Genomic DNA, 13,713 nt, shown 5'->3' on the forward strand with positions numbered 1-13,713 from the left:
GGCTGCGTTTTAGCCCCCACACTGTTCTGTATCTTCTTCAGTATGATGCTCCAAAAAGCAACAGAAAACCTTGTTTACGAAGATGGCATCTATATCCGATTTCGGACTGATGGCATCATCTTCAACTTAAGGCGACTTCATGCCCACACCAAGACCTTCGAAAAACTTATTAGATAACTTCTATTCGCAGACGACACCGCCCTTGCTATCCTCAGACTTACCGATAAAATCTCTGGTTGGTCCGACGAATAAAAGTTTAATTAATAAAATTCATATCGCCAAGAAAGAAATTCGCAAAGATGGCGCATCTCATGTGTGGTCAACGTTCAAAATCATACGCAATGACAAAGGTGTCGATGCTACTATGAACGACAAACAAGCGGCAACGATCATTAATTATCTCGACAATCGAAAATATCTTTTTAAAATAAAATTTGTTCTATTAGCAGAAACAGACAATAATGCTTGGATTATCCGTGACAAATATGATCATGTCCTTCATAGTGAAAAAATCGCCGTATTAAGTAAAACTTCCAAACCAGGAATACTGACTGGTATTGACAAACCGTATTATTAAAGAGCGTATCATGTAACCGTGGTTATCTACGCATTATATCCGATAAAGGATAAACCCAGCGTTAATAATCTAAAACAAATGAAATTTTCAAAATTAAATTGCGTAGCCGAACGAATAACCGAAGACTTTATCATTTCGACTCGTGGAAAAGGTCTAACGGATGAAAAACATAAAATAATAAATGAGTGGGGAGAAATATTTAAGGATACTGGAGCGTCTGTCAAAGATGTATCTGAGCTTGGAAGGAAACTTACATTCCCAAAACATTAAAACGTTAACCGGAGAGATTTTGTACCAGTCAAAGTATAAATCGAAAGGAGCTTCGATTTAAATTATTGATCATAATGTGCATGGGTGGACTAATGCAAAAACAATATTTCCACGATATCGAACTGTTAAATTTTATAATGATGATATATTTGATTTTATTAATGATATAAGTAAAAACGATCCTGTATCAGTATGGTTATTTCAATGATCTAATGATGGAAAATATGATCAGTTTGTACGACCTAATTACGTTATTTGTCGCACAGAATGTCTCCACGAAGAAATGAAAAATCTTGCATTAAAATATACCGATGATGCTGAACAATTACTCAGCAATTGTTTTACAGTTCCGTCAGTTGCAGCTCAATTTGCAAGAGAAAAAAATTCATAGAAACCAACTCGATTTGATTTTCTTAATGATATAATATCCATTTGTGTCGAATACGGACACGGTGGATTGTGGAATAGTAAATACGATCATAAATCTGTTATCTCGGTTGATATTATTGCATTTTATCCCGGACGTTTTATTGGTATGGGAGAGTGTTCTATGTATTTTGAGCGATTTGGTCATCCCACGCACGAAATGACAAGAGAATCGATAAATGGACCATTAGCAGATGTTGACCTTACTGAATTTACTTGTCTCGAACCATTTAAGTTTGCCAAAGATCTTATCCGATTTTTTATATCTGGTTTGGCAAACATTTTTCAGAAAAAACATTGGCACCAACAGTAATATCACGGTATATGCTCGATGTAAAAATACTGATATTTCTGACAGTAAGTGAAGCAATTATATCATATCGTCCGCAGAAAGAAGTTTCGTTACCACAACAAAAGAAATATTCTAATGATAAAAATCCTGATATAACCGATTATGTAAATAAAAGCGCAAAAGATCTCGGCAGAAAAATAATCGGTAAATTCACCCAAGGAGGATCATATGATCATAAAGGATATTGTACAAGATTGATTATAGGCGATGATGAGTTAGATTTTATAATTGCGAAACTGCAAAAATAAATACGTTTATAAGTCGAAAGCATGCTAACCTATCGGACGGAAATAAATTAGGTACAATTGTGGTTAATATTGATTGTGAGATTCCGCAGTTTAACATTTTCAATGCTCGCGTACGTTTCGATAAATCTATTATCGATGATAAATAGAGTTTTTAAGTTTGCTGTCATAGTTGCTACAGATTCGTTTTATATCAATACAAAAATATTAAGGATTGTTGGAAAAATTAAATATCGGCACTTATGCATCATGGGGCGCATGGAAAATAAAAGAAGAAAATGTACTCGATTATTCGGAATCCGACGACGTTGAAATCAAATATATTTATCACAAAAATAATCAGATATCAAAATTGTCATCAGCACCGTCAGTGTATGATCCTGTAGCTATACATAAAACAGTTTATCTTAATGGTCCTGTATGTTCTGCTAAAACAATTCGTGTGATTAAACTATTGCGGAATTTTGATATGGTCATTTTAACCCTTACACACAGACTCGCAAGAGAAATGAGAGAACGAAATATTAAATAATGAATTTATCCAAAAAATTTTCGGTGGAAAGGAGATAAATGGACCTCTGAACGAACGGGAGAGAAATATTATCCAACGATTGTCGTTTGGGATGAAATATGTACAGTGTTGTTAGAAACATTAATAACATATCTTGATTGGTTGTTGACAAAAACTACAGCGGTGGTGATGTGTGGAGATCATGGTCAACCACCGCCTTTTGTTGGATTGTCTCCACATTCACGTTGATATACCAGGATCGTCAGATAAACAAAATCTTGTGTTAAATGATATTGGTTGAGTTGATGTCAGTGTTGTTGAGGGCGCGTTATCTATGGACAAAACTCCACGGAAGCTAGGATACGCAATGACGATTCATTCATCACAAGGATTAACCATCTCTGATACAAATGTTTGGATTGTCGATGATCGTATCGAATGGTCGAATTTAGTTTACCTCGCGCTGTCTAGAGTTAGAAAAATATCTCAGCTGCGGAGAATGGTCAAATACTTTACAGAAACCACTGGCGACAACAAAGTTGTTGTTGTCGATGTTATTGACAATGATATAATGAGAAGAAAAAAATAGTTATAAGCAGTGTGACAAAAAAAAAATCCGTGGATCTTACCACGCTAGATATTTTATGTGTTGTAATACTCCAAATTGGATCAATTGCTCTTTTTACCGCCTTCAAGTTCACCGGGTTCATATAAAAATCTTACAGTAACATTACCTAATACTGGTTGTTTTGAAAATTCATGTCGTTGTATTGGTATATGCATTTTTTGTAATCGTATTAAGAGGTTTCATGGCAGTTGCAGGATGTAATTTCATTATTTATTGCAACTATTGCACTTGGTAATCTAGCAACCCATTCGCGAGATCTCGTACCTTTCTGAATTATTTCATTTCCAAATAACCGCTCAGAAAGTGTTCGCTCATATCGTTCAACAATTGCCTGATCATGATGTTTTGCAGTATGTACTCGTCTGATTAAGACAATATGTTTTTCATCAGAGATGATACTACACCAATAAATTCTTTGCCAAGATCAACTTGTAATAGTTATGGCCATAGCAAGGGTCCTCCTTGAAAAAAAATTCGTTCAAAAGCAGATGCATTTTCAGCAGCTGTTTTACTTGATAGTGGTTCTGCTTCTTTATATATACCTGCAACGTCAATGACAGTCAACGCGTATTTGTATGTTAATTGACGTCTAACAATTGTGATAGTATCGTGTGGTATTTTTTTATATCTGCTTGATGAACTTCATTAGGAGTGCTGACATCAAAATGTGCATGCTGAATTTCTTTAGGCGGTGGTAGATGTATTTGCATTATTGCCTGTCGTGCTAACCGTTTTTCAGCAGCAGAACGTGGAACATTTGCTTCATCAGCGAGTTCACTAATAGCTGCTCTAGCATTCCAATATCCCCTTGGGCTATAATAAATTGATTCCATTATTTCAATAATAGGTTGATAAATTACCGGCTTCTAATACTAGTTTACCTTTCATCGCGGATCTTACCAAATAATTAGCTAATGATTCTCTGATATTTGTATTTTTTATAGAATTTAACAAATGAATCAACTTCACATCTGCAATATGTCGTTGTTGTAAATGTTTATTTTTATACGCTACGTCGTGAACGCGACATGTTTGATCAATAGCATTTACTGGATACTCTCTAGGTTTTGGTTGATCTCTTTCGTCAAGTCAAATATCAAGTGGGTTCCAGCACCGCAATAATTATATCCTGGAAGTTGGTTTTCGATTACTTATTTAGCCCATGAAGTTCCTGGAAATCTTGACATTAATGTAGCAATATCACCACCAACCTTACGTTGAATTTCAGGTAAAAACGAAAAACAAAATCTGTTACATATTGCACATTTTCCACCATATGCTCTTTTCCCATTTTTTTTTTTTTTTGGTTGTAGCCATGGCTAAATCAGTGATAAGCAATTAAGATGTATGCATATTTATAATACGGATGTAATTGTTTTCTCAGGGACACCAAAGCTAGAGACAGTAAAACATATCTCAGCATTCCCGAATTCCATCAAAATGGTTATTATGGGCACTTCAGGACCAGGTGTAACACAATTACTGCTTAATCTTCTAATAAGATGGTTAAAGTTGGACAAGTTATTTTTAGTTGCACCATCAGTTGATGATCAGATATGCTACGATATACTAAAAGACTTTAATGAAAATGCTAAATTGTTAAATGAAGATCGTGCTGACATTATTAATTTTATCACCGATATTGTTGAAGCACCGTCCGTAGATGAATTATATGGAATTATTAATAATCTCGTAGTATACGACGAAGTAATGCTGGACAAGCAATCAAATCCACCTAGAATATCTTCTCGAGGTAGGCACAAAAATAATTATGTAATTTATGTTACTCAACGATATATACAAATACCTAAAGTGATGAGAGATAACTGTAATATTTTAGTTGTATTTAATGGAGTTGATACACAAACTCTGCAAAATATGCACCAGACTTGGTGTAGTGGGGATATGGACATGATTAAGTTTGAACCTTCTTTTCAAAAACACAATCAGCTCCAAACGGATTTATAACAAAACATTTACACGATCCCAGAACAAGAGGTCTTGATAAAATATTTGGCTGATAATTATATCAGCAGAGAGGGCGCCACCTCAATGAGACCTGCGGTGGGTAAACAAAAACAGGTATAAAATTGTTAGAAAAACACATACGACAGCGATAAAGTAACTGAAAACTAAACCCGCCAGAGATACTATTGGAGAGAGACTTTGGGAGAGAAACTCACGGTACGTTAGAGGCTTTGGTTTAGCGTTAGTGATCTTATTTTTTTCGTTTCCGTAGGAAGCCTTATTTTGTTTAAAATGACGTTCTAGCAAAAGGTCTGTTCGCCCTCTCTGCTGCTGGATGGGTTAACTTAATAATAAACACACGCATTTCTAAATGTCCTTTTTTTTTGTTTCAACTTGGCACTTATATGTGTACCAATTGTAGTTCTCAATTTTGCTACATTTTAGGGGCAGAACAGACTAAAGTGGATAAAATCAGCTGAATTTATTAGGATGACTTCAAGAACGTGGGACTTGACCGAAGACTGGAAATTTGTGGCCTTATTCCTCCTAATCCTCCCGTGGAAATGTATGAATTAACGTATAATGTCAACACTAACAGCTAGTGAGACACAAGGATCACTGTTTCATTCTAGCATCCAGATCTGAGATATGAGGATAACGTCGAAGAAGAGCCCGAATGTGGCAAAAAATTTTTAGATAGTCTTAACAGCATTGTATATTTAAATGTCGAAAGTAAAAGTCACAAAACATATATATATAACAGCAACTTGGTGTAAGCAAGGCAGCGTGACATAATCTTCCTGTTAGCTTGCTATTGACTCTCGCTCGCTCTCTGTTTGATATTAGCTTGGTCTCCCCCTCCGCCTCAACAGACATTTTAGCAGAGTTAATGAGTCTAAAACAAATGTATCAGACTTCTTTATTATGACCCAAGAGAAAAAGACCTTCCGGAGCCAAACAACCCACCCCTGTTACTACACCTGCGATACCACCCCTAGTAATTTCTACCAAATCATCATTGACAGGAGCCAGTCCAGTGGTAGGCCTTGGTCGTGGCAAAGGCTTAAGGCAGTTAAAACTGATTAGGCCACGTTTCTGAGATTTTTGTTTAAAAACAAACATGTACCCAACGGTCCTTTTCAGGGCTACTCACTTCTCTCGACAAGGGATAATATTTCAATTGCCAAAATCAATTAGATTTCAAAATCTCTTTTTTTTACCCATGATGTACGTGTGTGAGTGCGTGAGTGTAGGTCCATATTCTAAAAAAATAAAACCAAGAGACACTACATTTTCTGCATGGTCTATTCTGGCATAAATTTTACAATCCATTTCACAACACATTACTACACTTTAAAAAGCTCTTTGACTTCTGTGTCTTTGTTCAGTTTTTCATTTTTTTAAAGTTTCTTCACTTTCAAGGTTTGTCCTCCTCTTCGTTCTCAGTTTCTCCTCATATTTTTTTCTTCTCTTTTTTCTCTTTCTGCACGTGTCTGGGACCTTCCTTAGGGGATGTTACCTCTTCTTCTTCTTGTTTTAATCCACTCTCTTCCTCTTGCTACTGTTGTTTCCAAGGGCATTCTGAGGACCAATGTCCTTTCTTTTGACAATGGTAACAGGTATCTGGACTTTTGAAGATCAATGCCCTTCCTTCGTACAGATATAGCAATTATCTTGACTTTTATCTTGAAAGACGGGGGAATAGTCCGTCGCTTTGTCTGAAGAAAAATTTCTTATGACGCCTCGCAAAGATCGGAACAGAAGTTCAATATGTGTGGGTTATTCCATCGTTCTGCTTGGTGTGAGAGCAAAATGAATATTGAAAGGGAAGACACACACCTTTTATATAAACGCCGGTCTGACATGGATATAAAGAGACACATGGCGTTTGAAACGTAGTCATTTGACTTTTCGCAGTCAAGATGAAACGATCTCATCATGTCGTGGAGAAAGCAGAGGTCTTCATCACCTAGGTGTGGGATTCTTTGTTGACGACACAGAAACGACAATGTGAAGCCAAAGAAGACGATCGCTTGAGACTTTCCATTCATCACAGCAGTCTGAAGTCCCCCGTTTGGATCGAGTTTAGCAGCCCAGCAGAATGGACACCTTTCAAAGTCATCGACAAGATTCAACACGTGCAACAATTCAACGACAATATTCACATCACTAATGGAAAAGCAACACTGTTCATGACCCACTAGTCTCTCCCCAAAGGGACCGAACAACGCAGAAAAGTATTATTAGTGGACGACCTTCGCAGATTCAAGCGTAGCCTCGTCGAAATTAACAACCCTCAAGACCAGATTTGTTTAGCCCGTGTCATCGTGGGGGGACGAACGTATGCCGATAAGAACGACACGGTAGAAGAGCGTGGCAAACTATTCAGAAATCGAATCGTGCCAAACAACGAAGATAAGCAGAACTCCTGTTACAGCAAGCCGGGCTATCCAAAGACACATGCTGTGGCATTCCTGAAATGCAAAAATTGCAAGACGTCTTGGCTCCACGCTACACCTTGAAAGGGCACCCCCAACAAGTGCGAGAACCTCTATAGTTTCGAGGCAAAGATTTCAAAGACGGAAAATACATTCATGTCTATCATCATGATGAACATTTCGGTGCCATTTCCAGTATTACCGCATTCTTGGGATACAGGTATTACTGTGAGAAATGAGACTATGTAACAATCTAGAGCAACACAAGCATTGTAGATCGAAATGCTCAGGATGTTTGGTCTCTCAACCATTGCTGAACGAAGGACTACGTGGATGCCTTTTTGAAACTGAAACAAGAGGTCAGCGGCTATCCTTCCTTGTGCCACACTCCCGAAGACCAAAATAAACTAAAAGAGAAAAACTGAGAGCAGGAAGGCTTTACTTTAGACCACGTAGAGAAACTTCAAAGTAACCATCTACGAACCGCACAAAATTGTACGTTTACCCACTCACCAAATTGTCAGTCGACCATTGGAAAACCGTATGAAGTTGTTTACCAGGAGCGAGTGCGGCATCCCAGTCACTTCACTTTGCCGTACGGACACCTCGATATTGGTCAGATTATGAAAAGGGACAACGTCCAAGAGCGATAGTTAATTGTAACTTCCAAGACCAAGCAAGAAAGATGAATCCTTTTAAACAGACATCATTTAAGTTTGGTGATTCTGACGCGTAGTGCGATGCTGTGCCTTGCGTTGAGAGCGATGCCGTACGCTGTGACCTCAACGATGCAGCAAGGCATCATGGGAACTTTGCTATAACTACTATTACTAACCTTACACCTACCACGGAAAGGGATGATGTGCGTGTCAAACCTTTCGGATGCAAAAGCGATGTCACTCGTTATTGTGGACTCTTTACTGGTTTTAATTGTCACTGTTAACCTACACATGAGACCAAACGTCTACCACCATATGGATGTCATCCGAAACTGAGCAAACTCCTGTCGATTTCCCCCTGTCCTGATCGAAATTAACCTGGAATGACGAATATTCTTACCCTGTGCGTTTGCCCGAAAACTATGACTTGAATGTTGTTATCAAACGTTCCAAGGAAAATGGCCTAAATATATGGGAGGATCTACCCCGGAAGAATTACCCAGAACTGGATTTTTCTACACGGGCGAAGCGGATAGAGTCAAGTGCTTCAGTTGCAGTGTGTCACTTCACCAATGGGAGCAGAAAGATCCGGTTAACCTGGAACATGCTCGATTGTCTCCGAATTGTCACTACCTAACTTTAGTGGGACGTACTAATTGATGTGGCATATCATGTTGTATAAGAAATGAGCTTGTCTAGGAGTCAAAATTTGGACAACACCGAGACAAGTAATTAAACCCCATTTAAAAGAACTATTCTAGGATTACCAAACGACTGCAAGAGAAGATCTACAAGGAAGTTGGGCAGGGACACGTCAGAGCAAAATCTCAATTGGTGACTAGAACTTTTTGTGTCTAGAAATTCACAAGAGAAAAGCAAAAGAAGTCAACAAACGAGTCAAATATCTGTGGATAAAGTGTGCGTTCATCATATTATTCTGATTTAGATCATTTACATCAGAATATTTTATTAACATTCTTGACTGTTATCCTGAATGGCAGTGGTCAGAAAAAACTCAGTATTTTCATTACTTTCGCTCTAGGAGAAGATTTTAAATAACATAAGGACAATTCGAAGTGACCCCCTAACTTGGGTATAAATACGACTGATATGATCATGAATACCTTACAAGAAAACTTGAATGGTTTGCCTGCGGAGTTGAGAGAACGCATTTACCGAGAGCTGGTCAAAATACAAGTGAAATGCAAAGAACAATTGCATCGGTTATGTCACAAGTGTTTCAAGCACTGGTACCTGAATGGTATAAGAGGACTGATTCATGAGAAGAAAGAGTTTCAGTGATCAAACATTGATCAAGTACCCATTTGCACAAAGGTTTGGTTTGTTACTGCTGACTCTATGTGCCTCATGGTAGACTACTGCAACGAATTCCAAAAGAAAAATTAGAGGGTTACCAAAATCATTCACACAACGTAAATTTAGTTCAAGAGGAAACTTCTGAATAAAGTGTGACGTGCAAGTTAGTGACTCAATCACTTTTTTTCGTCACTGGATCATCCCTGAGCATACGTTCATCTCTTTGCAGAAAGTATATTTATTATCTCCGACACATGAGGGTATAAAACGGGCTACCATGCCACAATCTTTATCTCTCGTGATTGAACACATTCAGTGGAAAGAAATCAATGACACTATTCAGGCAGTGGAGGATTACCCACACTTATTACATGAACTGTGCCTATTGAACTGGGGTCAACGTGTGTGTGTCTAAGTGACTTCCTTTCTGGGATTTCGTTTCTTAGCCAATTCCTTGTAGACTGTTTACGAACAGTACTTACCACCAAAAATAAAACATGAAAGTGGTCCCTTTAAATATCCAAGAGAGACTCATTTCGTTCAAATCTTGCGTTTTCATCTGGATACTTCTCGACCTCTACCGGAAAAAAGATTCGTCAACTTTTAGGTACCGAAGATGTGTATGACGATGTGTGTGTAGCTTGTGAATTACACCCTCATTGAACAGATGTACGTGACTGGAAAAATTGGAGTTCTGAGGCTTAGACCAAAGAAGTGGCCAATTATGCCCAAGAGTTGTGATCCTCAATTCAAATGTCCAAGGAAAAAAATAATTTTTAATCCTGTGTTAGTGACAGTGCTAGTATACGAACCGGTCACCGTGGACAACCACTCCCTTGGACAGAACTGTCATGGACATTCCCGAAAGACCATTCCGGGAGGACATGTCTGTGACATTACCCAATGTAGACTAAGAACGTTACATCCTCTTCCTAGGACACATTGGTTACCAATAACGTGTTGTACAATGACTTGTTTATATTCCACTTGGATCGTTTTGATGTGGTTTTTATTGCTATACTTAACCATGTATTTATGTATTTCGTGTTGTTCCATTTTAACATGCAATATACGTGTCCTGAAAAAGTATAAAAACTATTGTCTTGCCTGTCTTCGTGTTAAAAGTGACATTCCTTGCATTATGGCTACCTCTGCTGTCTCAGGTCCCTCTTCCTCCACTTTCAGTGTCATCGACGAACACTTAGATCGTGCCAGTCTGGATGGCCTTTTATCTTCGCCATCCCTTTAACACCTTAATTGCTGGACCTAGTGGTTCAGGCAAAACATAATTTGTCAAACGTTTGACCGACCATAAGCATCATTTGATTGATCGTCCAACTCCACGGATCGTGTGGTGTTAAAAAGAGTGTCAATCGGCGTACAACCTCTTGCGAGAAAATCAAGGCAATTCCATCGTGTTTGTGGAAGGCATTGATAGCGAAGACGACGAAATCGTGTCTGACCCCAGCCAAACCTATCTGGTCATTTTCGATGACGAATGCAAAGGGCATCATCGCAATTCCAGTGTCATTTACATTACTCAAACTTTGTTTCAACCAAATAAAGCCCATCGCACTCTCAGATTCAAAGATCATTACGTGGTCTTGTTTAAAAGCCCTAGAGATAAATCGCAAGTTCAAGCCTTAGCCAGAAAGTTAGGAATTACTTGGCTGACTCATGCTCACGACGATACCACTCAAACCCCATATGCCTATCTATCCATCGATTTAACCCAACCCCCCCACCCCCCGATTATTTGCGATTTCGTACCCTTTGGTTTCACCACTGGTGTCAAGACGGAGAGCCTGTCCTGTACACGTCCGTGTCGTCGACCTATCAAAAAATCTATACAAACCTCTGATACTTTGGGTCTGTCTTACACAGCTTCAATATGACGTCATTTCAGTCTCATCTTTCCGTCAAATTGATTCGTGTGTTGTACGGTATCAGTCGCGAAAACAGTCCACAAATATATGTTCGTGTCTTAGACGACAGTCTCAAAGAAGTATGACGATGGTGTACGGTGACAGCACGTCAATTACTGCAAGGCATCATTCACATTCCTCATCAAACCAAACGCTTTTCTTGACAGACACAAGGTAGCCTTTACGCAACCGGCTGATCCCCGCATCGACAATCAAACCAAAAAGCAAATCATTTTGAAGCCTGGAGGGAGCGGTTCTCTAGTAGGTGTAAGTATTCGTTCCCTCTTAAAATGGGATCATAATGCCCCCAAAGTTCTCCCCAAGAAAAAAAGAACTCCCAAAAGAGCCAAACGAAGCCCAAAGGAGAAAAAAAGGCTACGGTGCAAGACCAGGTCACAGCCCAAGACAAAGAAAATCCCTCTGAAAAAATTCTACCCACAAGAGAGGTACTTCGACCAGGATGAAACCTTACATTCGCAAACTACGACCTGCAGCGACGGTGAACACGCCTTCAGCAGCCTCATGGTCTTCCGCTTCTCCGTTGTCGGGATGCCTGCCAAACCCAATTTGACACACGACCTTCCTCAGTTGATGAAACAATGGAAACCCACGTCTCTAAGAACTTATCCTCCAGCGGTGACACCCTCCTCTTATTTAGCCGAAGTGGCATCTGCTCACAAATTACCTGCTCCCAAAATCAAAGTCAAAGAGAGATCGGGCATGCTATTGAGTTTACTGGATATGTCCAAGCAAGAACTGTCCCGATTTAGTCCGTTGCGAACACCCCCACGGCGCGTGATGTCTGTCATCAAGTTGATACGTCGTAAAGACAATCAGTGGCGACGCTTTCCAGTATAAAAGAGGCACGAGGCAAAGAAAAGGAATCAGTGTTTTGTGCTCCTGAACGCCCAAAGATGTCACCCCCCAGAAGCCATCCCTCTTCTAAACCCAAAAGAAAAGAAAGGGAAAGGACTGCCTCCTCGTTTAGTCAAACATAGGGACATGTTGTCCGTCCTGTCCAAAGCTTCTCCACCTCATTTAAACCGCCTCCAAAGATGTCATCGATACCGTGTGCGAATATTGTTGGAAAGTCTTGAAAGGCACGATACCTTTGTCTAATCGCCAAATGGTTCAAAAGAAAATATCATTCGTCAAAATAAGAAGATGTTGGTACAACGCCTCTGTTGTTAGGACCATTGATCAAAAGGAGTATTGGGAACAATGCTGCGAGGACTCGTGGGATCAAGATAAAAAGGACCATGAATATAAAAGGAACCTATGTGGTCCAAACAACTCAGACGTGACTCTTGAATGCACGGACAAAAACTGGCTTTAGTGCTTTAAAAACGATGGATAGAATACCATCTTTGGCAAAAATAACAGACTCTGCATTTCCCTCCTAATCCTCATTTGACCCTGATGTCTCAGTTAAAACATGAATTGCAGACGTTGATGGATCACACCAATTTGTCCGAAATAGAAAAATTGCAAAAGTGCGGTCAACTCTTGCAACGATTTCAACTCTTTCACCCGAAAGCTTTAGAAGAAACAGCTCTGTCCACTCCGACAGATTTTAAGAATTTGATGAAACTTAAATCACCATCACCACCAACACCACACCCAGCGGTAAAGAGAGACGCAGCCCCTTGAATGCCTGAGGTAGAAGAGGTACGAGAAGTCTTTCAAACACCGTCAGCAGCTCCCATTCCTAGTAAGATTGCAGCGTCCTAGTTGACCCCTTCCCTCTCACCTCAAAGCGAAAAACTGCAGCTTGGATAAAAAGATGATGTCCATTCCTCCTTCGACAGAAGTGTAAAAGAAAGTAGAGAAACCAGAAGTGAAAAACGAAAAGAAGACCAATGTCATTCCATTACCACTTCCACCACCACCACTACCTTCAACTTCTACTCCCGTGGCCAATCGAACACGTAAAGCCGTTTCCAAAGCACCATCTCGCCCCATCCAAAGTAGCATCAGTGACGAGTGGTGACTCATGAAAAAATGTGTTAACCAGCATTTTACTAAGAACCATCCCACCCTGCATGTTAGGGTGAAGTAAAGAAATTTTATCTGCTGCCAAAACTTGTCTGAAACGTCATCGTTTACCTCAAGTGCAACGATGGTTACAAGAACAAGCCATGTACACTTTACACAAACCCATTGGATGGAAATTTTCCAGAATTTGCACCCGAGTGGAGGGCGTCGATCATCAATGGCAAGCCGATTTAGCCGATGTCTTACATTTGACCAGCTACAATCGTGGCTACACATATTTGTTTAATTTCATCGACGTCTTTTCCATATTTGCCTGGGTCGTGCCAATGACTTCCAAATCGAGCAGTGAATTAGTGCGAGCCTTCCAACTAATGTTGAAACAAAGTGGTCGTCACCCTCTTC

General features: G+C 39.4%; 1 protein-coding gene across 1 annotated transcript in view; it reads left to right on the top strand.

The window, feature by feature from the left end:
* LOC149802790 (neuronal acetylcholine receptor subunit alpha-6-like) overlaps positions 1-13,713 on the top strand; it is a 49,555-nt gene that overhangs the window by 12,758 nt on the left and 23,084 nt on the right. Inside the window, exon 2 of the mRNA XM_089952223.1 lies at positions 5,422-5,542. Within this exon, the coding sequence (XP_089808349.1) occupies positions 5,467-5,542 (76 nt within the window). The 5' untranslated portion in view covers positions 5,422-5,466. The remainder of the gene's footprint in view (positions 1-5,421; positions 5,543-13,713) is intronic.

Source organism: Sinohyriopsis cumingii, chromosome 3, assembly GCF_028554795.1.
Source record: "Sinohyriopsis cumingii isolate HCF-2022 chromosome 3, ASM2855479v2, whole genome shotgun sequence".
In the NCBI taxonomy this organism is placed as follows: domain Eukaryota; kingdom Metazoa; phylum Mollusca; class Bivalvia; order Unionida; family Unionidae; genus Sinohyriopsis; species Sinohyriopsis cumingii.